We start from the raw sequence: 27,032 nt of genomic DNA, 5'->3' as shown, positions 1-27,032 counted from the left end.
CAAGGGCAGGAAAAAGCTGGGATCCATAACAGGGAAAGGACTTAGTGAGTATTCTGAGTTCTGTAAACTCCCCGACAGTGTGCTAGTTAGAACACTTATTGCCACCTTGCTACTATAAGGTGGACAGAGAAATGACATTATCTTATAGTACCAACTGGAGCCAGCGCAGTGGCATCTGTCACCGTTAAAGACACTGAGGGTAGACAGGAGAAACCTACATATGAAAATGAAAGAGCCCTTCCTAAACTTCAACTCCTCCAGCATCACAGCCCAAAAGAACTCAAATAATTTTGTTTGATACAGTACTTTATTTTGTGGGGGGTTTCCATGCATTATGTGATGTTTACCATACCAAGCCTCTTGCCTTAAATGTCTGTAATAACCCAGAGTCATTATAGTAATCCCAAAATTTTCCTCACATATTTTCAAATAGCACCTTTGGTTGAAAACCTGTGGTATAGATGATTAGATCTCAAGAAGGTAATAGCCCTTAGAGAACTGTGGGAAAATAGGTAAGCAGCTGGGTTTCAGGTGCCAAAATACAGATGTGTCACTTGAAGTTAATTTCGTATGTCTGTAAGTGAGAAAATAGGAAATGGTTCAGAACAAAACCAAACAGGGTCTTAGTAGTAAGGAAGCCTTCTAGCTTCATAAATTCACTGGCAAGGGTACAAGATAAGACTTGGAATTTGGTTCATTCTCCTTGGGATACCATACCATCAAAAGTAGTAGAAAATTCTGGGAAATGTGAGCTGAAAAAAAAAAAAGACATTTGAAGAACATAACTATTAACCTTTACATAAGAAGAGAAAAAAGTAAACCACACAGAGCAAGAATTAGAATTAAGCCTAAACATCATTAGAAAGGGATAATGTAGAAATATAGACAATGTGAAGCAAAAACAAGCAGTCAGAAAAAAAAACTTTTTGAAGATTCTTAATCTTAAATATATAATAACTGAAATAAACAATAGTCTATTGCAAGAGTAGAATGTATATAAAAATTAGTGAGCTGGGAGATCAGGGTGAATAACTCTCCCATAAATCATCATGGACTATAGAGTTGAAAGAATCTGAAAGATGAGTTAAAAGATTTGAAACAAAGAAATAAAAGAAATCAATATAAATATTTAATGTTTATTTCAGAAAGGTAGGGGGAACACCAGGGAAACAAAGAGAAGCAATATATTATTTTCTAGTACATGTGTAAGTTGTAAAAAAGACCACATACTGAATCAAAAGAAAATCTTAACAACTTGTGAATTCATCATTTAAATGTAAATCACAACAAAATTGCAAAGTATTGGACAATGAAAGTACTTTATATCAACCATTAGGTGATGCCAATCAATTATACCAAGAGGGAAGTATATAATTATGAATGCAACTATTAAATAGAATGAAAATTGTGACTAGATGTCCAAGTCAAGAATAGAAAAAGAACAACATGGTAAATCTGAAGAAAATAGATGTAAAGAGATCATAGAAATAGAATAAGATATGAACATCATGTAAAACAAAGAAATAACAAAAATGATCAACAGAATAAAGAGCTGATTCATGGAGCAAAACTAAAAAGTTGACAACTTTCTAGTAAATTTGATTAAGGGAAAAATAAAATGTATAAATAATTCAGGGGCTTGAAAAAAACAAGTACATTACATGTGACATCAGGAAGGTTTTTAAAATAATGAGAATAGTTGGGTGTCGTGGTGCATGCCTGTAATACCAGCATTTAGCAGGCTGGGGAGGAGGATCACTGTGAGATGGAGTTTGAGGCCATCCTGGGTTATACAGTGAGTTCAAGGCCAGCCTGAACTACAGGGGGCGGGGTTAAAACTTTGTGCCAATACACTTTCAAAGACTGGCACAGAGGAAATATTTTTGAGGTATATAAACACAAAATTGATTGAAGGAGAAATAAAAAAGTAAGTATAATTAAATGTCACAGGGTTCATTTTAATATGCCATACCTGTTTTGTTTTCTTGTTTGTAACTTCTTTCTCCTAAAATATTTACTATCTGGCACTTCGCAGAATATGCTTGCTTACCTCTGGATTAGATCATTCAGATTTCAAGTCACTATTGCTACATCTCTGGATTTAAATCTGCTAGCTAGAGAGCTGGTTTCTATATTTTATTTCTTTTTTCACCTTCTTTCAATACCTTGGGTTAATTGGGCATTTTTCATTGTTCCACTTAATCACCATCATTTCTTTATTATTTATACCATTTTAACAAGAAATGTTTAAAAATAAGAAAAAAATAAATATTTAGTGGTTGAATGAGGTGTTACAATATACTTTTTAAAAATAGTTGAGAACGATGACAAGAAAAAAGTCTGTACATATTCAGTACACATGCAATTTTTTTATTTCAAAAATTTTTATCAGAGCTGGGCGTGGTGGCACAGGCTTGTAATCCCAGCACTCAGGAGGCTGAACCAGGAGGATTGCTGTAAGTTCAAGGCCAGCCTGGGCTACTAGTGAGTTCAGGGCCAGCCTACAAAGCAAGATTCCTTGTCTCAAAAAGAAAACATTTTTTTGATCAGTGGTTTGTTGAATCTATAGTTGCACAATCAACAGATATAGAAGGCTAGCTGTATTTACCTCAATATTTTTCCATGTTGTTCCAGGTTTCTTAATATTTGAGGGGGGAGTTGAAATAGGGTCTCACTCTGTAGTTCAGGCTGGCCATGAATTCACAGCAATCCTGCCTCTGCGTCCTGAGTGGTAGGATTATACATGAGTGCCACCTCACCTGGTTTTTCTTACATGTTAATGCTCTTAAAATCTTGGCAAGAAATACTTGACAGTCATTTCCCCCAAGCAGAACATTTCCTTGAGGATCCAGAATTACACATGAGGGTCTGACATAAGCTTATAGTCTATATAAATGAATTTAATATCTGTTATGGGTATCAAATATCTGTTATGAATGTCTAGAATGTTCCACAAAATTCATGCATGCACAGGCTGAGCTTTTGGAAGGTAATTGGATCATGAGGCATGATCATACTCCAATGGATTCACCCACTAATGATTTCAGTAACTGAGTATGCTGTTAGGAAGTAGAGCCTGGTTAGAGGCGAGTCACTGGGGGCATGACCTGGAAGGGAATACTATATCTTTCTCTGCTTGCTGAGCATCATGATATGAGCAGCTTTCCTCCACAGCAGGCCCTTCCACCATCTATTTTTGCATTTGAGCCTCCCAATTGTGGACTGAAAATTTCTGAAACTATGAGCCAAAATAAACCTCTCCTCCTTTAAATTGTGAATGTAGGGCTCTGAGTCTTAGCAATGAGAAAGGTGACTATGACAGTTTCTAAAGACCAGACTTCAGAATTCCTCTACAGACTTGATCCTGGTCTTCCAAATTAGAATTCGTGACTATGCTCCAGGTAGTTAGTATAGGCTTCAAGTTTCTTTTCTTTGATGATAATTATTACCTAACTTGCAAAAGCCAAGGTCTTAGCTTGTTCAGAGGTGGTTGATAGCAGATAATATGGTGAAAAAAGGCACATTCCCAAAGACATAAATTGCCAACTCTACTTTTTTAAAAGCATGATCCTCTGCTTCAGCCACAGTAAATGAGTGAAGGATCTGAATTCTAAGACCATCCAATATTTTAAGAGGGCAGTAAATGTGTGTCTTCAGCACGGTCGTGGTCCCCATGTGCTAGGCTATAGATCCAATCATCACATAGGTTTTCCATTGATCAGGGAGATTTAAACTTGGTAAATCCATTCCTAGTAACATTGTTGCCATTGCTTTTATTCTAGCAGCTGTTACCACAAGTTCCAATGAATCCAGGTAAACATTTGCTTTTGGGGAGATGTAAAGGTGGTCTGAAGACTGCCAGACGAGGCTGGAGAACTACTCAAGCCATCACTAAACAACTGAGGTATGGGTGATAGGCTACATACCATCTCTAGCTCCCTATGTATATAAAATGTATAATAACATAAACAAAGCAGATGAGTACAGGTACAGTGAGCATGAACACCTGATGCACCTGAAACTGAACTGTTTACCAAGAAAGAAAGCTTTTGACCAGACAGCTGTGAAACACTGGGCATACTCCTATGCTAATAGTAGTCATCCATATCCCAACCATCCAGGCACCATGAACTTTCACAAGGAGTAAAGGATGGATCCTTCTCTATACTTCGGATAGTCTTTCACATCACATTTTTTATATGTAATTAAAAATTGGTGAGAATACATGTAAATTTGATCACCATTAGCTGCACTTCCAAGCCATAGCTTCAAGGTGTCCCTAGAGTTCATTCTAGGTAACTTTGTCCTGCCAAAGGATACATATGTACAATGTGATCTTCGTGAATATACATACAAACATCATCATTCACCCACCAGTCATGAGAAAATGCGGATGATAAATAGCCTTTGCTGGGACTGCTCATTTCAACCATCACTGACTGGTCATCTCTTGTGAAAGACAAGAAGATACAGGCGTGTGCCTTCTATGGCCAAGATTCAAAGAACTCCTAGTACTCCCACAGTCTGAGGCACTGGGTGATTTGGTTAAATAGGAGACCGGAGATAACATTGACAAAAGTATTATTGTAGCTGTATGTGTTGTAAAAGGAAGTATATTTGGTTGTATAGGATTAGGGATCTCCACTCAATTGATTTTATACTTGTCAACAACTATGAATAGAGACTATATGTGATCTGAGTCAGTGTCTGAGGTAGACTTTAATTTCTGAGTTTTTGAATGAACTTATGTGACTCATAGCTGACCCCTACATATCTTCAGAGGTCAGAAGTCATGATGCTTGACAGTACATCCGTGTGAAGAGCCAACGCAATCCTCAGCATCACAAGCTTCTAAGAGAAAGCCTTTAAATGGTTGCAAAGTTACAAAGTAACTTTGATCTGATCTGCTGGTCTGACTGTCATCGGATTCATTGAAACGGGTTAAATACGATCAGACTGTGGCCTATAACTATGTTCAGAAATCATTCCGTAGCATCACTTTGTTACTTATCCTTTGGGATAATTAACCACAGATTTAATGGGCCACAGAAATATGAAGGCAGCAAGGGTAAATCCAGGAAGGATCTTGGCCCAAGGCAGAGGGGCTGCATTTGGTAATGGCTTTCTGCCTGTCAAGGTCCCAATGTGGTGAAGAGCATCATGGTGAAAGACACAGAGTACCACACTTATTTTCTTCCTTAATGAATGTTCAACTAACATACTACTTCATATGGGTACAAGGACTTTAAAATAGGTCTTCCAACTTCCTACCTCTCATTTTTTGTGTGTGTGTTTTTGTTTGGGTTTTTTTTGGTACCGGGGATCAAACTCGGGACCTTGTACTTGCCAGGCAGGCACCAGAATCATTGAGCTAAATCCCTGGCCCTGTGTGTGCTTTTATTGTTATACATTTTATTTTACTGTGTACTATAAACACATAGTTCAGTGCTTATTCCTTTTTCCTTATGGAATCATTTTTTTCCAGAGCAATTAAAAGTACGGAAAATTACCAGGTGTGGTAGCACACGCCTATAATCCCAGCACTCAGGAGGGTGAGGCAGGAGGATTGCTGCAAGTTCAAGGTCAGCCTGGGCTACATAGTGAGCTAAAGGCCAGCCTGAACTGCATAGCAAGACCCTGTCTCAAAAAAAAAAAAAAAAGAAGTATGGAAAGCTAATTGTACTTCACCTTCATATATTTATTTTCAACACCCTATATTTCTTTGTGCAGAACTAAGTTTCTTTCTTATATCATGTTCCTTCATTTTAAATGAACAACTTCTGTTAGTAATAAAGTCTGGTTTTGTTCATTTGGGAGAGTATTTATATTTCACTTTTGGAAGATATTTTTGCTGAACTTGGGATTCAGTTCACAGGTTTTTTTCAGCACTTTAAAGATCTCATTGCAATTGAATGGTTTCTGATAATTACCCTGCTGCACCTCTTATTATATGTAATTTGTCCTTTGTCTTTGGCCACTTTTGGGATTTTTCTCTTTTTGTTTTTGTTTTCAGCAGTTTGAAAGTTGTCTGCCTTCTCTATTATACTATGTCATATCAATCAGTTATTTTAATTTTTTGCTAGGTAATTCCAGCGTGTGAACCTGGTTACCTATCTTGTTCTGTTAATTTCCCTATTTCATAGGAATGTGTCTTTGTGTGTGTGTGTGTAGGCCTCAATGCTAGGCAAGTGCTCTATCACTGAGCTACATGCCCGTGCCAGAATGTGGCATTTTGCTCTCTGCCTTTCCTTAAACTTCTTTGTTGTTGATGTTGTCATCATTGTTGTTGTTTAAATTGGGATATTTTATATAGAACATTAGAGATGCAAGTATTTTGTGTTAAAATAGGCATGTGCTTCCTTCTAGAAAGTCTTTAGGATAGGGAGTTAATTTAGGCAGGAATGGGACTGAACCTGAATCTTTTGTTTGTTTGTTTTTGCTCTTTTGAGACAGGATCTTGCTATGCAGTCCAGGATGACTTCCCTATGTAGCTCAGGCTGACTTTCAATTTACAATCTTCCTGCCTCAGTCTCCCAAGTGCTAGTATTATAAGCATATGCCACCATGGCTGATGATAGACTTGAAGTTTATTGTTACTCTGGTTAACCTCAATGTACCAAAGGATTCAAATCCCTTTAACAACGTAAAATGTTTGGAATAAGAGTCCCTTAATCAGGGTTTCCCTTTGTGCTATATCTCAGACAGGGTCTTTCATTTTCAAAATTCATTGCAGCATTTACTTGTAGAGTTAGTTGTTGCTCAATATTTTTACCCTGGGGGTAGGAGAGGGGAAACATAATAGGTTCTGTTGTTCTAAATAAGCTTCAGAGCACTTTTTTTCCTTTTTGTTCAGTCTTATGCACAACTTTCATTTTTCTAAGAATAGCTGAGATAAGGGTACAATTTTAAACGAGTCTACTACTAGTTGCAGAAGTAATAAGAATTACAAGGTGAGTTTTGCTGGGGATTTAGCTCAGTGGTTCCTCTGCCTGCCTCGCAAACGCAAGGTCCCGAGTTCAATCCCCGGTACCAAAAAAAAAAATCTCTCAAGAATTACAAGGTGAAGGGGCCGGGGATTTAGCTCAGTGGTTCTGCCACCCACCTTGCAAGCAGGAGGATCCAAGTTCAATCCCCGGTACCAAGAAAAGAATTACAAGGTGAAAATAATTGCTAAGTTCTACTGAATATTACTATACTTAGAGATTCAAAACCAAAACTAGACCTTTTGCAGCTACCACCACCTCCCTCAACACAAGTTTATGCTTCGAAACTAAGAATTTAAGAAACTCTTAGATCAAATTGGCTCTTAGAGCCCCAGAAAGAACACAAAACTACCTCCTTCCAAAATCCAAGGCCCTACAAGTTCCTGTCCTAGGATAGATCTCTCTCTAGGATAAATGACAGTGCAGAATTTTTCCTTAAAGTAAAATCTAAACTCTATAAACAGGTACCTGACTTATTCCAAGGTTTCTAAGTGTCAGTTACACAATAATCCATTACCAACATATTTATAAACTTTGATTTATTCAGTCACAAATAATACCAAATCATTAACATCAGTAGTCCAACCTAGTCTCTGTTGGCTAAATTAATCCATGAGTCAGAAGTGACCAGAAAATTGGACCTGCATTTCTCTACTCCAGTGGCCAGGATTCCCAATTAGCCATGCATAGCTGTCTAAATGAGAACAGAAAAAATCCTGAAAACAAGAAGTAATTTAAGCATATGGAGCAATTCAAGTCCATACTGAGAACCAGACAACACCTTCAAAGGAATGATAAATTCTGTGGAAAAATGGTGCACCTTAACTATGTATCTATTTATATTATGAAATAGAACATTTTTCATTCTAAAATATCTGCATTTGAGTTACTCCACTTAACTCATGCTTTCTGCAAGAAAAGGGAGCATACATTCGCTTTACAATCACATGACTGAAAGGACCTTCATGTTGGAGACATTCCAGTCAATCCTGAAGGCGAAGACTCCTTGCAAATTCTAAAAATAAGTTCCTTCTCTTTTGATCGTGGGGATAAAAATCTCAATTAGGCAAACATGTTATACAAAGTTAGGTCAAAAATTGACCAGATGGCCAGGTGCCCATATTCTCCTGTCAAGGTGCACATTCATTAAGGTTGTTCAAGGAACCAATCACACATCACTGTGAAAAAACATGTTTCTTGACCTGTTTAAAAGGAATATACCAGCATAATAGAAAACATGATACATGAAAATGAAAACATAGATACATGCTGCTAGTGTTACTAAAGTGTTAAAGTCTGGTGGGCTTGAAGATGATGCTCATTCTTCCTGTCTCACTTCTCATCTTCATGGAAAACATGTTCTTTTATGTAGTCGCAAACAAAAATAATGACGTGCATAATATACATAGCTGGCTTACATATATATTTCATACATGTTAGTATACTGCCTGTGAATTGAGGGAGAAAAATAATTATTTTCTTCCAAATTTCTTTTTGTCCAACTCACAATATGCCCTAGGGCTCACAGAGATCTTAAGTGATGCTGAGGAACTATGTGAAAGAAGTGCTGCAGCTCTAGTGATAGTCTTGATACCATCTCAGGAGCATACCTAGCTTACTGTGGAGCTCCATTGTTTTAGTGACATAATCACTTCCTATCCCTGCCTCACCTACTTCTGCTGTTAACATCTAATCTCTACTCTCTTCCTGTCTGCTTCATGGATTTTGCTGCCTCATGACTTCTGGTAGAACCTGATAGTGGTTAAAAATGCAGCTCTGGAGATCTAGGTTCAAGGCCTGTCTCTTCCATTTACTAACCACAGATTTAGCTAGTGGATTTAAACATTCCATGCCTCATTTTCCCAGTCTGAAAATGGTAACTATCTCATGGTATACTTCTGGTATGTGTAAGTCCTCAATAAATGTTAGTTGCCGCTTTCCGGTCAGTGTAGTCCATACCCACCCCCACCTACCAACTGCTTTCTTCTGTACACACATTCATGTCTTTCAAATTTCAACAAGTAGAAGATCTGACTGGTGGACGGTCAGCACCAAAAATGAGCATCCCTATTTGGCAGAGTTCTCAGGCCAGCCTCTGCACAGGTTTTCACCACCACACAGTTAGCAAACAGATAGATGCTCATCTCTGTTGTCGGGTGGTGGAGTAACAAGTGATGTATCTATAGTGTTTTTCACTGGCTTTTTCAAAGAGAGCCATGGGCACAGCAGTCCATTTCCCATTGCAAAACTAAAAATGGCACCAAGTCCTTGGCCCTCTCCATGGCTGGGAAGTCTGGGGCCATGGTCAGCTATCTATCCATGTGTCACAGCACTGCTTTTTTACCCTCTTCTATTGGGAAAAAAAAAATTGAGCTGTGACAGCTTGGGCTCTTTATGGTTACTTAATGAGTCCTATGCTAAGTTCTCACTGCTGCGCTCCTGAGTCATTCTTGATATTGAATCTTCTCTAGTCTTTATGTTTCACTCTTCCAGGGTAAGGACCCTCTTCCTATTCTTTAATCACATGGAAATAAGACTGACCACCTTGCAGTGTGGCCTTGGTGACAGAGTACATCTTGTTTGCTTTCTGAAACCATAAGAATCATCTCCCTAACTATGACTTGGACTCCAGGGACCGTTCTTTGAACACCTGCTTGTTGATTTGCCAAATGCTGAATGAAGTCTGCCTGTTTTGCTTGTGTTCTTTTAGAATCTGAGCAGCACTACTCTTACTCTACTCATTCCTCAAAGAACTGTTGATCTCCTGGATTTTGTTTAATTATGTAAACTCAGAGCTCTATGGTCCTACCTGTGACTAAGCTTCCATATGTAGACCCCTTATTGAGACAAATTTAGGAGAAAGGAAACTGCTGTACCAAACATGATGATGAAATGCACATTAACTGCAAGGATAGCACACTACAGAAGACCATATATCTTGCTCACCCTAGCCTTTTGAACCTTTTGAAGAAAAACATGGTAAAAAGAAAAAAAGAGTCCTTTCTTCTGAGTACAGTGGACAATAAGTACATGAGCCACAGGATCCACCTGAATTTGATTATCTTACGAGTTGAAGTCATGCTGAGTAGTGGAAAGTACTCTGAATCAGAGGTCAAAAGGACAGGAATCCTGCACTTAGCCTTGTTCAAATCTCACACGATAATCTGGGTTAATTATTAAAACTGTCTTCTGTACTTTCAGTCCTTTAAATCAAGCACAAGTATGCCTACCTTATAAAAAGTTCCCAGGTTCACATTAAATACCAGTATCTGTATACCTGAAGAAAATTAAACTCCATAAATCTATGTGTCTTGGAGTAGGCTGTGAACTTGGTTGGTTGCTGGCATGAGTCTCCTAAGGAGCAGCCAAACCAGACCCACAGCAAATATCTCCTCCTATTATTGGTTCCTTAGAGCAGAATCGAGCAATCCTAGCCCCAGTCTACAAGGTTAACACAGTTTTTTAAACCATCACCATGTAAAATCACAAAAAAATATTGTTTGGCAGACCATAGTAAAGGATGTTGGAAGGATTAAAATCTGTAAGATTTTTTGAAATGGGTCCTGATTCTTGCTAACAAAAAAAGACTGGAAGGATTGATGGACATTTACCTTTTGCCTTGTGTATGGGACAGCATGAGACCCATTAAACCATAGAAGGACCCTCAAGCCAACCCGCTGCTGCTTCCTGTAGCCACCTGCTTTTTCTGGCACTGTTTCCGTCAGATCAAGAATACAAATCCCAGATGGACTCAAACTTGTAAATGTAAGCTGTCATCCTCTCCATCTGAGAGGTAGTCAATATTATTTTCTTGACTTCATTGTATTTGAGTTTCCTTTAGTTCAATTCAGCAAATTTTATTGAGTACATACTCTATGTGAAATAATATGTGCTTGAATCCCGGCACTTGGGTTTTGGTATCAGGGCTCAGATGGAAACCAGGAAGTTCAACTCCTTACAGGTGACTACTCTCGATCAAACTTTTGGCCTTATTTGCTTTTTTCTTGTCAGATATTTATCATATGCTTACTAAAATTGGACTCCTTAAGGCTTGAGACAAAGAAATCATTTTATCTATCATATAGATCATTTCCTTTCTCTTTCTCCTTCTGCTTGACCTCATAATTATAGTTTGTGATTCAGATCCTTCCTTAAGATAGAGCTGGCATGCCTGACTTTTCTGAGCCGAAACGTGCAGAATCCAAGCTATTGAGACTGCAGCTTATACAACTCGTTTTGATATAAGAAACACCCCAATAGCATTTGTAGCTTCAAAAGAAAATCTTCCACACCCAGCTCACTTAAGTTCCTAGGTATGAGATTGAATACCTTGAGGCTTGTCTTTACGCTAAAGGTATGAAAATATTTACAAAATGGAATGGATAAGGGAAAGTGGTACTATTCATTTCTGAGTGCTAACATCTCTGATGTCTGTATATAAAATGTTAAACCGGGGGCAGTGAGTGCTTCTAAAAGAGAGTAAATTTCAAGAGCTGGAATATTTTCAAAGGGCAGCATTCAGTCAGTCTTTATTTTACCTTATTTTGTTATTTTGTGATCCAATGATTGAACCCAGAGACTTGCACAAGCTAGACAGGTGTTTTACCACTGAGCTACACACTTAGCCCAAGCAATTTGAAAAGACAACTTGAAATTCCAAGTCAAAGACAAATATTAATATGAATTAAAGACAAAACACTGATAAAACCTGAAAAATATTTAAAATAAAGGGATAAATGAGTTTTAAAATAATTTTTTCAAGGTTGAGGAGTGCTGGAAAGGTTAGTAATACAAGAAAGTGAAACATATTTACAGACAGGGATTAAGGAAGCTATAAAATCAATTTGTATTAGAAAGGTACCATGATAATATGTTTCTCAGTGTCAGTATTTGCTGAAGTGTTTTGTCTGCTCTTTGCATTTAATATTTTTAGTATATGTGCTGCCAAAGTGAGCACTGCTCTTTGCATTTAAGGGGGAAACAAAAAGAATGTGTTAGGTGATGCACAGCCTGGAGAAGTCACTGACACATAAGCAACCATGCATGCTTCCTGTTTTGGGTTTGTAGTCTGTGGTGAGATCCACGGAGTTCCTCTTCTGTGGAGTGTACAAGCCGAGCCAAAGACAGCAGCTGGGGCACATCAAGGGGTAGCTGGGAGGGCCAAAGCTGAGTTCTGAGAATAACTTATCTGAGGATAAAAGTAATCAGGAGGCATAAAAATTTGATGTGTTTCCATGATTTTCTTTCTGTTTTGTTTTGCTTTAAGATTGTGTATTTTGTATTGCCTCTTACAGGGTCTGAATTATGAAAACAACTATGACACATCGTAAGTCCCTGTTGGTACTGTCGCTTATATTAGCCTTCTGGATCAGTTTTACAGTTTTCCACAACTCCAGAGAGGTAGGAATTGCTTATTTTCTCTGTCTTACAAAAGTAAATTTCTGTTTATACTTCATCTACTCTAGGAAAGTCCAAACTGAGACCTATGGATCATAGTAGTCTTAGCAGTTTACATACCATTAAAAAACTAAGATAGTTGATATTTGTTAAACATTTACTAAGGGACTTTCTGAAAAACAAATATTTCCATTTTATAGAGTAAAATTTGTCTGCCTTTCAAAAAATATTTAGTGTTTTTTGAAGGAAAAGATTTTCTTACTCCAACATTAGACTTGTATAAATACTAAAATTTTAAAATGTAACTTTTGATATTTAATCTTTTAATATAGGTGCTTTATTTTGTCCGGTAGCTAATCATGAGTTCTGCAGCAGCACAGCCTCTCAAACCCCACACAGAGGTTGCAAATTCACACCTTAGTATCTTTTTTTTTTGCTCTAGATTTTTTAAAATATTAAAAATCCTGATTTCACATGATCCTCTGGATTTCCAGCTTCAATTGAAAAAGCAGTTGACTGGCACCATTGGATTTGCCATCCCAAATATAGAATCCACCAAAAAAATGTATACACACTTTAGGAAAAGAAAAACTTGGATAAATATTTTAATACTAAATTATTGAGAATCATGAGATTAATACAAGTTACCTTTGGCCTCTACAATTATATGAGGTGCTCAAAGTGATGGCCATCAGCTTCCAGACATTTATCAGTATGGTGAACTGCTGCTTGTGTAACCTTGGTCGTTGAGATTGCTACACATGCATTTTCAATTTCTTCTCTAAGGGCCGGCAGTGTAGTGGGTTTTCTGTGATAAACAACATCCTCTAGGGTCCCACACACAAGGGTAACACCATCTGTAGAAAAAAAATCATACTATTTTTCTTTTCCTGAAATGTATACATATTTTTGGCAGACTCTATATTTATCCTACATCTTTTTTATATTTGGAACTCTGATTTTCTTCCTTGATTTAATCTTACCTGTCCTTAATTTTTCAGGAGATACCCCATAGGTTCTGGTTCAGTTAATGTGTCTCTTTCTATTTCACAGAGGATGGAACTATAAAGTTCTTTTCTGTCTTTTTCATGATTTTATAGCCAGAAATTGAGGCTGCAATATGTGTTTAGTCTCCACCTCAAATTGGAATTTTCATGTTACATTTCTACCCAAACTTTCTGTGTCCAGGAAATTATCCTACTGTTCTAAAAATTACTTATTTTCATTTGAAATTATAACAGTATAAAAATATCTGATAATGTGATGTAACGGTAAAAATACATAACTACAATAATGTTTAGATCTTCTGGATCTTTAGCCATTTTTCAGAGTTCCTTAGCAGCTACTGAGAAAGGCTGTTAAACTCCCAATTATGAATGTGTATTTTTCCAGTTTTCTCTTTAACTTATCAATTTTTGCTGTATATTTTTTTCTGAAAAATTCTCTCATCACCATAAAATGCTCATATTTATTTCTAATGTTACTCTCTGTCCCATAGACTAATTTAATAACGTTAGCTTTTTATGCTTACTGGTATATTACTTTTTATCCACTTACTTTCAACCTATAGTTATCTTTATACTTAAGCTGAATTCCTTACAGAGAGCAAATAGTTGGGTCTTGCTTTTTTATTTATCTCTGCCTATGAATGGGATATTTAGTCCATTTACTTTTTTTTTTTTTTTTTTTTTTGGTACCGGGCATTGAACTCAGGTCCTTGTGCTTGCAAGACAGGCAGTGGAACCACTGAGCTAAATCCCCGGACCTAGTCCATTTACTTTTAATGGAATTATTAATATGAATGAGTTTAGATCTACCTCTTTGCTATTTATTTTCTGTTTGGTCCTTTCGTTGTCAGTTCCTGTTTTTCTTTCCTGACGCCTTGAATTAACTGAAATTTTTTATTTTTAGAATTTCCTTTTAGTTTCTACATTGTTTTTAATAGTTTCTCTAGGTATTATATTATATAGTCTTAGCTTTTAGAGTTGTTAAAATGCCACTTCATTTAATGTGTGATAACCTTTCAACACCTATTACTCTATTTAGTTCTATGTATACCTCACCCTATTCTTTGTGCTATATTTGTCATATTATTACAAATTTACAGTTTTTACTCTAAATAATTATATGCACTTTAAAGAACTCGAGAAATATTTTGTCTTTTGTATTTATCTGTGTATTTCCCATTTCCCATGCTTCTCATTCCTTTCTGAAAATCTGGTTCCCATCTAGTATAATTTCCATTCAGCTTAAAGAATTTCTTTTAGCACTTCTTACAGTCTTGTGCTGTCCTTTCTTTCAAGTATTGACCCCTCTCCATTCCTGTCTGCTTGTGTTCACTCTCCACTGCTTTTAGAGCGTTGCTTTTTAAAAAATATGTCTGTTAAACCCAGTGTGGTGGTGCACACCTGTAATCCGGGCATTTGAGAGGCTGAGGTAGGAGGATCATCCTGAGTTTGAGATCAATGGTTGACATGATTATGGCGGATTTTATTTCCTATGTACTTTCGGCGTTCTCTAATTTTTATTATTTATTTATTTATTTATTTATTTATTTATTGGTGCCGGGGATCCGACTCGGGTCCTTGCGTTTGCGCAGCAGGCGGCGGAACCACTGAGCTAAATCCCCGGCCCGTTTTTATTATTTTAAAACTTTTTTTTTTTTCTTCTGGTACTGAGGATTGAACTCGGTACCTTGCGTGTGAGAGGCAGGCATGGTGCCACTGAGTTAAATCCTCAGCCCTTTAAAACTAATTTTTAATTGACGCATCGAAATTTTATATTGTATATAGTACAACATATTTTGAAATATGTATGGATTGTGGAATAACTAAATTAAGCTAATTAATATACACATTATCTCATCTACTTTTTTTTCCACCTAAGAACACTTAAAATCTACTCTCTAAGCAATTTTCCAGAATACAATACATTGTTACTAACTATAGCCACCAGATTAGACAATATATCTCTTGAAACTTATTCCACTTACCTAACATTTCTTCTGTGACCAAATTTTTGTGTTTACCTCTTCAGCTCATTGCCCAGACAAATATCATACAGCTTTTCTCCTGTGTTTCTTTTAGGAGTTCTATAGTTTTAGGTCTTATGTCTAAGTCATTAATCCATTTTGGGTTGATGTTTATATAACATTTGATGTAAGGGTTCAATTATTCTTCTGCATGTGGATATACAATATACAATGCTATTTGTTAAAGAGATTATCCTTTTTTCACTGTGTGCTTTGGCATAATGTCAAAGGACCGTAAACAAAGGATTTATTTCTGGGCTCTCTATTCCGCTGGTCTATGTCTGTTTTCTGTCAGTACTAGGGTATTTTGATTACTAGACTTTTGTAGTATATTTTGAAGTCAAATAGCATAACCTCCAGCTTTGTTCTTTTTGTTCCAGATTGCTGTGGCTACTCAGGATCTTTTGTAATTTCTTATGAGTTTTAAGATTGGTTGAATCTGATGATTGCTTTGGGTAGTATAGACAATTTAACAATATTAATTCTTCCAATCCATGAACATGGAGTATCTTTCCACTTATTTGTATCTTGCTCAACTTCCTTCATCAACATTTTATAGTAAGTGTTCAGGGTACAGGTCCTATCTCCTTGGTTAAATTTATTCCTAGTACTTAATTTTTTGGTAGCTGTTGTAAATGAGATTGTTTTCTTGGCTTCTTTTTCAGATAGTTTGCCATTAATGTATACAAATGCTACTTATTTTTGTGTATTGCTCATTTATTCTACTATAACATGAATTTGCTTATTAATTTTTACAAATTTTTGTGGAATCTTTAGGGGTCTCTCTATATAAGATTATGTCATTTTCAGATAGGGCCAATTTAACTTTTTCCATTCAAATTGGGATGCCTTTTCTTTATTTCTCTTGGCTAATTGGCCTGGCTAGGACTTCCAATATTGTGTTGATCAGAAGTGGTAAAAATAAGCATCCTTTTATGTTATCTGATATTCCGAGAAAAAGTTTCAACTTTTCACCATTGAGTATGTATTCTCTCCTCTTCAACTCTTTGGAATAGTTTAAGACAGACTGGTACTTTAAATGTTTGATAGAATTCAGAAGTAAAGCCATTGACTCCTGGACTTTTTTTTTTTTTTTTGGTACCGGGGATTGAACTCGGGTCCTTACGCTTGCACAGCAGGTGGCGAAACCCCAGCTCTCCTGGACTTTTTGATGGGAGGCTTTATTACCAATAAAATCTCTTATTGACTTTCTTTCATGATACAATCTTGGTAGGTTGCATGAGTCTAGGAATTTATCTATTTATTCTAGGTTATCCAACTTGCTGACATATAATTGTTCATAGTAGACTGTTATGATATCAATTGTAATATCTCCTTTTCCTGTTACATCTTTTTTGTTTCTAATTTTGCCTATGCCTTCTCTTTTTCTCTTAGCCTAGCTAAACGTTTGTCAGTTTACATTTTCAAAAACAAACACAATTTCAGTGATTATTTTTATTGTTTTCTCAATCTCGACTTATTTTAACTGCTATGCTCTTTATTTTGTCTTTCTTCTGCTAACTTTGGGCTTAGCTAGTTCTTATTTTTCTAGTTCCTTAAAGTAACATTAATCTGGTTATTTGAGATCTTTCTTCTTTTTTATTTAGGTGTTTATTGCTATAAATTTCCTTCTTAGAACTATTTTTGCTGTATTCCATAGATTTGGTATTTTATGTATCCATTTTAATTAACTTCTGTCTCTGTCTGTCTCGGTGTCTGTCTGTCTCTGTAGTTTATCTTTTTTGTTTGTTGGCAAGGTCTTTTCATATTGCCCAGGCTGGCCTTGAACTTGCAATGCTCCACTCTCAGTCTTTAGGAAATGGGATAACAGTGCACCACTACTATACAGCTTCAATATGTTTTTTAATTTCTTCTTTGTCCCATTGGTTATTCAGGAGCATGTTAATTTGTATGTATTCGTAAAGTTTCTGAAATTCTTCCTATTATTAATATTTAGTTTCATAACATTGTGGTTGGAAAAGATACCTGATATGACTTTAGTCTTAATTTGTTAAGACTTGTCCTTGACCTACCGTATCATCTAGCATGGCGAATGTTGAAAGGAATGTTCTATGTGTATGTCTGTTACATAAGTTCATTTGGTCTCAAGAGTAGTTTTGGTGGTTTTTGAGTTTGGTGTTTTGTTTTGTTTTGTCTTGTTTTGTATTTTACGATGTTGAGGATTGAACCCAGGGCCTTGAAAACATGAGGCAAGGCTCTACACGTTGAGTTACATCCTCAACCCAGGTAAAGTGTAGTTTATGATGTTTCTTGATTTTCTGTCTGGATAATCAGTCCATTGCTGAAAATGGGGTACTGAAGTCATTTGCTAGTACTATATTGCAATCTACTCCTCCCTTCAGTTCTATTAATATTTGTTTTATATATTGAGGTGCTTCAATGTTGAATATATATTTTTATATAATATATATACATATATACAGAGGTGCTTCAATGTTATATATATATACACACTTGATTCCTCTTGATGAAGAATTGAGCCCTTTATCATTAAATAATAACCTTTTCTTGTTTTACAATTTTTGATTCAAAGTCTAGCTTATATCAGATATAAGTATAGCAACTCATGTTCTCTTCTTGTTTCTATTTCTATTTGCAAGGAGTATCTTTTTCCATCTTTTCTCTTTTAGTTTATGTGTGTTCTTATGGATAAAGTGAATCTCTTGTGGACAGCATACAGTTGGGTCTTGGCATATTTTTTCTTCAGTTCAACTGCTCTGTATCTTAATTGGTGAATGCATTATATTCAAGGCAATTATTGATAAGGACTTACTACTGTCATTTTATTATTTTCCAGTTGTTTTGTAGGTTATTTATTCCTTCCTTCTATGCTTGCTTTCTTGCTTTTTTCCTTTGTGAACAAATGATTTTCTCAGGGTGTATGTTTTGATTCCTTACTTTTATATTGCAGGTATCCACTATAGATGTTTTCTTTATGATTACTATCAGTTATATCAAAGAATCTTATAGTTTAAAAACCCTGTTTTAAGCTGATAATAACTAAAGTTTGATCACATGAATATGTTCATACTTTTACTCCATCCCTATACCATATTTTAAATTTCTAATGTTATATCTCTTATGTTATGTAGTTTAATAGTTAAAAACTATTGTAGCAATTATTTTTAATGCTTGTTTTTAGCCTTTATACAAAAGATACAAGTGATTTTACATACCACCACTACAGTATTAGAGTATTGTGATTTTGACTGTGCACTTACATTTACCAGTGAGCTAATGCTCCCTATGTTTTTGTGTTACTAATTAGCATCTTTTTCTTTCAGTTTGAAAAACAATCTTTAGAATTTCTGAACAGCTCAGATTTTGTCTAAGATTGAACATTTTTGATTAAATTTTAGTTTTAAGATAAAAATAAAAACAATAAGCAGTAATTTTCTGCTATGCAGTTAAAAACACTTTCTAATTTGATCTTCACCATTAGGTAGATTAAGGTAGATTAGTTAAGGTTAGATTAGTTAGATTAGATTAGTTAAGGTAGATTTAATTACCAATTTTCAGAAGATGATGCTAGGCCTCTTTGGGATTAAATAGGTCTTCCAAAATCAATTAGCCAATGAAAACTGGACTAACATAAATAGAATCTATTAAACAAAGTATTTTGAATATGAAACATATATAATCATAAAATCTCAGTGTCATAATTTCTATAACTATCACTGCTTTATAAAAGACAAAATTTGGCTAACCAAACAACTGTCACATTAAATAGGAACATTTTATATGTTCTTTATGCTGTTTCTTGTCATTTCAGAAATGGACTGCACTCAAGTGGCCTGACTCCCTCCCTCACTGGAATTTTATTGGGAAGCCCTTGTGCACTGAAGCACCACAGTGTCCAATAGTTTCTGCAGCAGAGACTGACCTGAAAATCAGGAAGATCCTGGAGAAACTGGACCAGCTGATCCCACTCAGACCCTTCACCTACATGAACACCACTACCAGTGCCAAACATAGCAAAGCTACCATCCTCAACCCTCAAGATACATACTGCCAGGGGGACCAGCTGGATGTCCTGCTGAAGATGAGGGACCACCTAGGACAGAGGAAGAAATATGGCGGGGACTTCCTGAGGGCCAGAATGTCCTCTCCAGACCTGAAAGCAGGTGCATCAGGGAATGTGACAGACTTCAATAATGGCACTTACCTTGTCAGCTTCACTCTGTTCTGGGAGGGCCAGGTCTCCCTGTCTGTGCTGCTCATGCACCCCAGTGAAGGGGCATCAGCTCTCTGGAGGGCAAGAAACCAAGGCTATGACAGGGTGATCTTCACAGGCCAGTTTGTCAATGGCACTTCCCAGGTCAATACTGATTGTGCTCTGGCTTTAAACTCAAGTGCTGAACTGTGCAGATACCTGAATGCTGAAGACCAAGAAGCTTTCTACTGTGTGAGACCTCCACATATTTCCTGTGCTGCACTTACCCACATGCATTCCAAGAACAAGGACGTTTCCTATCTTACCCAACAAGAGAGAACCCTCTTTGAAAGGTAAATAATTATTGTTGGTGACTATCTGAGCAAATACGGTTTTTGCCTGATATGGCAATCTAAAGAAAAGTCCTGTAATTATATCACCTGTGATACTCTGTACGTAGTCATTTGAGAAAGGAACTGTGGATTCATTCGGAGACAGGGCTTAGCCTCCCGAAGGCCCCAAATGTTTTGGATATTTCATTCTCACTAATGAAATAAAAAATATAGGCAGAATGAAAACTAAAAGTGAGTAAGAAATGCAGAGTCTGTCCCCCAAGAATATATATATCAGGAAAAGAAAAACTTGTATAAATATTTTAACACTAAATGTATTGAGACATCATGAGATTAATACAAGTTACCATTGGCCTCTACAATTACAAGACGTGCTCAAAGTGGTGTCTATTAGCTTCCAGACATTTATTAGTACAGCAAACTGCTGAAGTGTGTATACTTTTTTTGGCAGACTGTATATGTGTGTGCTCTGAAATATGATCTCTCCCTCTCAATAAATCACCTTGAACACCATCTGAGTAACTATATCCTATGAAATAATGGGCAAAGAAATGGAAATTTACTAAATGATATGAATATGTAGACACAGCAACCAGCTTAACAAGAAAGAGTAGAAGCATTGGATAATCTGCCTTGTTTCCTGATTTAGGGGTACCTGCATATTAATTTCTATATTGTCTCTCTAAGGTCAAATGTGGGTGTGGAGATTATGGAAAATTCCAATGTCATTCATGTTACAAAATGCAACAGTAAGTACTCTGTGTTTGCTGGGTGCTTAGTACTAGACTCAATCAAGGCCTTTCTCTTCTTGCTGAGTTTTTTCACCTTTTAGTTATATCAGCACTCTATTCTTCTATTGTGTCTAAGGTCAGGCAATGTATCAAGTACCTAAGTGAGTGAGTGATTAGAATCACTAAAACACATTTGTGTAACCTATTCAAGTAACTATATCTCTCATCACCAATCTACTTAGCAGGTAACTGATTACCTGCTCATCTTATACAACAACTTATGAATGTTAAAACACTCTCCCAGTTCTTTACCTGCTTACACTACCACTATCACTACCTCCCACATTCCTTATAGCCCAAGAATCACTATCTAGAGGGTTCCCACCTGACATGTAGGAGTCAATTCTCACCCTGAGTCTGTCACGTTTCAACTTTAACATACAATGTCGAACTTCCACATTTATATTTATTATTATTTTTTATTACTTGACTCTAAACAGCCCAGGGAAGTCTCATCTAAAATGATTGAAGGAAACATCTATATCTACATCAGTTCAGCATTAAAATCTTGTGAATTGTTAACATACTTGTCCTCATTAAAGTATATGCACTGAAATGTGGAAATAATATTTTCACCACAGATAAATGGGTAAGCTCATCCCAGTTGTTGAAATACTAAACTAGTCTCTTTGGGTGATGAATAATCACTGCCTCAAACCTGTCACATCACCATCTCAGCACCTCAGCTCTTCCTATGCCAGTGACTGAGTATTTAATACCTAACCTCCAAACCCACACACATATGCATTCATATTGGCAAGTTTCCAAGCAATCTATATTATATCATCCTGCCTTTTACTCAAAAAATATATAGTTCGATAGTGGCATTTAAGACACTGTGATAGTGTGTGACGAACCCAGGGACAAACTGGGTTAAAATGATAGGATGAATAAGCTTACATTTACTTTGAAAGAATTGATGATCATACTTTTAAAGCAATGCTGAAAAATACTTAAATTTTACCAGAAGGCCATTTTTTTGCTGTGTGCTCTTATAATGACTGTTAATGGGTATCAGCTAGGAAACTAACATTACAGAAAATTTTTTCTGAAAACTAGCTGTTCCATTATGAAGATGCTGCGATATGGCTTTTTCCTCCACCACCACCACTTTTGCCCCCTATTAAGAGGATACTTTGGGAAAGACAGATGTCTTTCAATAAATACTAATGGATAATTTGATGTTTTAGAAGATCCTATCTTGCTGATTTTTTTGGCAGCAAAAACAATCCCGATGAAAGAGAAATGCAAGCCTGGAATGCTATCCACAATCCCCAGTGGACATGTCTGGAAATACACATGGAATCCTGTCTCCTGCAGTTTGACTGCAGTCGAAATGAAAGACTGCCTGAGAGGAAAACTCGTATATCTAATGGGAGATTCCACGATTCGCCAGTGGATAGAATACTTCAAAACCAGTATCAACAGTATGCCTCATTTTAAACTATTCTTCAGATATATTCACTTCAGAAACTTCTTTTTCACTTCATATTTATTTTACTACTTATCATGAAACACCAAAAATGTTCACAAGACATAATTTTTCTTTTAAATGGATTCATTTATCTGACTAGAAGGGAGCCAGTGTAGAAAAGCATTAGCTCCCTTTCCCTACAGAATTTATGCTTTGATATTTACACAACACTCTCAGAAAATTATTGATGGAGCTAAAGATGATTTAAAATATTGAATTTCCCCCCTTCTACAGTTGGTACAATGATTACTTTACTAGTGGATTTTGGATTCAGTAGCCTGGGTTCGAAATTTGATTTCACATCCTATTTTGGTGACTGGATAAGTTACAAAACCATTTCATTCCAGTTTCCTCCTCTATCAACTGGAGATAAAAGAGTGCTCACCTGGTAAAATGAGATGATATATATGGTGTATTTAGAATACTGTCTGTTACAAAATAAGTTCTCCTATTGTCACTGTTATCATTATCTGATATTAGGAAAGATTTTGCATCTGGTAGGCACAATGGTTAAGTCTAACAGACCTAGTCTGTGCCACTTAGAAACAATAACCTTGGGCATCTTTTTTATTTTCTCTACCCCAATTTCCTCATTCATCAACTAAAAATAGTAATTGTATATGCTGTTGATTTTGAAGATGAAATAAGGTAATGGACATAAAGCATTTAACACATTATAAGACACACAGGCACATAGAAAATGCTCAAAAAGCAAGAGCAATGATTTTCATTAGTGTCAAGGTTAGGGTTAGAATCCAGTTGTGAGAATCCTAGTCAATTTCCCCTGTTTACTAAACCCAAGAGTGCAACAGTAACAACTCAGAATCAATTAATAGATTTAGCAATCCTACATAAAAAAAAAAATTACTACCCATCCCTCTATGTCTCTGAGCCTCAGCTCTTATGACTAACAATAATCCAGAGGCTGTGACTCCATCTTGGCCCTTCTGTTCCAGGCCACTCTTGTGATCTCCAACTCAGAAAGAAATCTTGTCCTCTCAATAAAAATGGGAAAATCAGTAGGGATTGGGCTGCAAGTTACAAGAATTCTCAACAGGGAAGAGTTTTCAATTGTGACCTCTAGAAAGGTCATTGAACTCCTTTGGACCTCAGTTTTCTCAGCTACAAAATGAATGGTCTAGGGATACCCCTTCAGCATCACATTTTATAATGGTGAGCCTCTTATTACTGAGTTATTGAAAGGGTAGTTTCAATACCTCAGTATTAAAGGGTAATAAAAAGTAATAAAGGGTAGTTATATCTACCCTCTGCAGTTTCTCTTGTAAATTGTGGTAGGAAAATGTTTTGTGCATTTTGTTAAAAGTTAAATTCTATGGTCAGAGTGTGCTTTGGAGAAGAAAACTAAAGTAAATTGGAGGCAGACTGAAGAAAATACTTCTGCCATTTTTCTCAAAATAATCCTCCAGCATCTCTGTTTTCCAACCTCACTGCCATAAGACTTCAAATTTAGCCCTTTATTTCTAAGATCATACATGTTATAATGCATTAATAATCATTGACTATACATTTTCCTCAGAAGTTCTAGCTACAAATAATTTGGACTGGATAATCTGATAAAGATCTAATTAAAATGATGAAGAATGGAAGAGCTTCATCTTATTCTGTACATATGAGATTATTTTCAAAAAAAGTCAAGATTAGGTAGACCATGTTCACAAGAATTGGGGGTAACTTTAATCTTGCATTCTGATTTCATCACAAACTAATCTTGAACAGGTGATTTTCGATTTTCTCTCTTACTTTTCTATAACATGGCAATTTAAAAAATACAAAAGCATCTTTGAGGTAAATTATCAGTTCAAAGAAATGGTTTATAAACTGTACAGTACTTGACAAATGGGTGGTAATACGCTATTATACCATAAAATGTACCCAGTACCATTCCATGCACATGGAAGAAAACACAAAAGAATAGAGAAATTTGAAGAGTGGTTGAGGAATTAGATTCACTTATTTTCTTTATGTTATTTTATTTATTTATTCATTCATTCATTGTGTGTGGTACTACCAATTAAAACCAGGGCCTCACACACATTAGGCAAGTGCTCTGCCACTGAGCTATGTCTCCAGTCCTACATTTTTCTTTTAATGTAAATAAAATCAAGTAAAACTATCCTCAAATGAGCTTAGTTTATAGTTTATAAGGTCTATAAAAATACTTACAAAACTGGTCAAATCATCCTCCAATGAAGTTACCTCAATGTCTTAACATTTCTAGTCCCAGCCAATCTGATGTATATAAGAAGGCATACATACAAATCTCTTAAATTTGTACAACAATTTTAATTTTTCAAATATTTCCAAAATTATCACTTCAGTTAAGTCTATAATAAATCATACATGATTAACCTATTTAATTCTAAAAAACAAATCTTCTCTCCTACCTTTAAGACTAATCAATCTTTATAATGTTATTCTTCTTTCATTTTGGGATTGCCGATTTGTCATCAGCACTGAAGTCAGTAGATCTACATGAATCTGGAAAACTGCAACACCAATTTGCTGTGGACTTGGATAGGAATATTAACATCCAATGGCAAAAACATGGTTACCCTTTGATTGGCTCAATGGTCTATTCAGTCAAAGAGATTGAGTACATTGCCCGGGCCATTGACAGAACTGGAGGAGATAAAAATACTGTCATTGTAATTTCTCTGGGGCAGCATTTCAGACCCTTTCCCCTTGATGTCTTCATCCGAAGGGCCCTCGGTGTCCACAAAGCTGTTCAGCGTCTTCTTCTGAGAAGCCCTGATACTATGGTTATCATCAAGACAGAAAACACCAGGGAGATGCACAGTGATGTGGAAAGATTTAGTGACTTTCATGGTTACATTCAATATCTTGTTATAAAGGACATTTTCCAGGATCTCAATGTGGGTATTATTGATGCCTGGGATATAACAATTGCATATGGCTCAAATGAAGTCCATCCACCTCAATATGTTATTAGAAGTCAAATCAATATATTCTTAAACTATATTTGCTAGCTTGCACATATCTCTGAAAATCATTCATTTAATTAAAAAAGATTTGTTAAGTGTGTGCTAGGATACCAGGTGCTGAGTTGCTCTAACTCCCTTTTACACTGAGAAGATTGTCTGCACTATGGCTGATATGGATCTAGCAGTTGTGCCAGGTAAGGTATATTTAATCTAAACTTCCACTAAAAAAATGAAACCAAGAATAGTCATGAAAAGGTCCTATACTTCCAGACAGAGCCAGGCAGTTCTTCATCAATGTAATCTATGATACCTATGGGTAAAACTTCTTTTCTCTAATGCTTCAAAATTCAGAGCAATAAAATAGTTGTTAAATAAATATATGGAAAAAGCAGTCTCATTTCCTTATTTTATTACTATAGACAGGCTCAAGATGGTTTCCAAATGAGAAGAGAGGTCTGTATGGACAGAGGAGAAGCAAAATTCTAAGCAAGGACCCTGGTTCCAGAAACCTCTGACTTTCCTTTCCCAGTTAGGAGCTCTCATTGCTATTCTATAAACTGATTCTATAGCATTCAGCAACCAGGACTATAGACTAACACAGGTAAAGCTAGTGTACTAGAGTTCAAGGAGCTGGTGGTAATTTTAGGACTTTGAGTAAATCAGATCAGCTCTCTAGGTTTCTGTTTCCCAAAGGAAGGGATCAGTCTGTGACTTATGATCTGAGAACCTTGCTCTGTGGACCTCTGGGTGACAAAGGTGGCCTTTTATATACTACCTTGAGAGGCAGGAATCAGGAGAGGTGCCTGGTGGGTAAGAAACACAAGTTCTAGCACGACTCCTTCAGCCAGAACATCAACCACTCTTGCCTATATGTATAACCCGCTTCTGAGTGAGCCTTTGGCTTCAAAAAATGTTCCACTACTTAAAACATGTTTGAATGCCATTATACAGATAATCAATAACATTGGTTTCTATAATTTACATATGCAGATTAACATTTTAATCACTCTTGTTTGCAATTTAATAGGTCTTCCCCAAACTTGACCAAAAAGGAATGATTTATATCAGAATTTCAGTTGAACATGGAAATGTAATTATCATAAAGTGAATTGGCATTACAGTCTTCCTTAATTTTGTGCTCTTTATCAAGCCCTAGATACCACAGAACCCTGAACTACTCTTACTGCATCAGGAAAAAACTAATTATTAATATGACATCTTAAATCTGTTTTTCCAGGTTCCCTTGGGCAGAGGTCATACATTTTCTATTTATTTGCCAAAAAAACCTACACACATGCACAGTTCAGTACCCAGTATACATTCAATGGTCAAAAAATATTTAATAAATCCAGCCACTGTTGTAGACCTGGGGATATGGATACCATGGTCAAAAAGGCATAGGAAATATATATCATAGAAAACTTAACATTCTAATAAAAGTAAAAGATAATAAGCCAAAAAACAAAGATACAAAATAGTATCATAATAATCATGAAATATTTCCATAATTTACAGTAAACTCATATAATAAAGCAAAGCTTATGATAAGGTAATGTGATACAGTGTCCTGTGGTGGTGATGGAGTTAGAGAAGCATCTTAGAGAAACATTTCATGTAGGATCAAAGTAATAGAAAGGAGCCCATCATGAGACAAATTGAGAAAGAGATCCTAGAGAAAGAGTGGTAAGTGGAAACCCCTTAAGAATGGTCATATTAGGTTCGTATAAAGAACAGAAGGAAGCCACTATGTTTAGAGTATTGTCAATGAGGGCAATGGAGAGAGAGGAGAAATCATCCAGGAAACTGGGGGCTAAATCTTGTATGGCAAAGAATCTGAACTTTATTCTAATTACTGTGGCTGAGTAG

At 36.1% G+C, this 27,032-nt stretch overlaps 1 protein-coding gene and 1 pseudogene across 4 annotated transcripts in view; one reads left to right on the top strand and one right to left on the bottom strand.

Annotated features, from left to right (window-relative positions):
• LOC101718947 (NXPE family member 4) overlaps positions 1–25,557 on the top strand; it is a 75,001-nt gene extending 49,444 nt beyond the window's left edge. For 2 of the 4 annotated variants that reach the window (XM_021237831.2, XM_087212408.1), the window contains exons 2-6: positions 12,278–12,383; positions 19,205–19,938; positions 20,626–20,687; positions 21,950–22,156; positions 24,676–25,399. In XM_021237831.2, coding sequence (XP_021093490.2) covers positions 12,288–12,383; positions 19,205–19,938; positions 20,626–20,687; positions 21,950–22,156; positions 24,676–25,211 — 1,635 coding nt within the window. In that variant the 5' untranslated portion in view covers positions 12,278–12,287 and the 3' untranslated portion in view covers positions 25,212–25,399. Of the gene's footprint in view, positions 1–3,785; positions 3,905–12,051; positions 12,184–12,277; positions 12,384–19,204; positions 19,939–20,625; positions 20,688–21,949; positions 22,157–24,675 lie in introns of those variants that run through there. The other 2 variants (XM_021237832.2, XM_013076667.3) reach the window with 2 other exon arrangements.
• LOC101696310 (ferric reductase 1 pseudogene) lies at positions 3,378–5,220 on the bottom strand (annotated as a pseudogene).
• Positions 25,558–27,032: the final 1,475 nt, after the last annotated feature.

This window comes from Heterocephalus glaber, unplaced genomic scaffold (genome assembly GCF_053883595.1).
Source record: "Heterocephalus glaber isolate CG9 unplaced genomic scaffold, H.glaber_assembly_v1.0 deba00001429, whole genome shotgun sequence".
Lineage (NCBI taxonomy): Eukaryota > Metazoa > Chordata > Mammalia > Rodentia > Bathyergidae > Heterocephalus > Heterocephalus glaber.
Note: the sequence above shows the minus strand (reverse complement) of the source record. Positions and strands in the feature narration are given on the sequence as shown.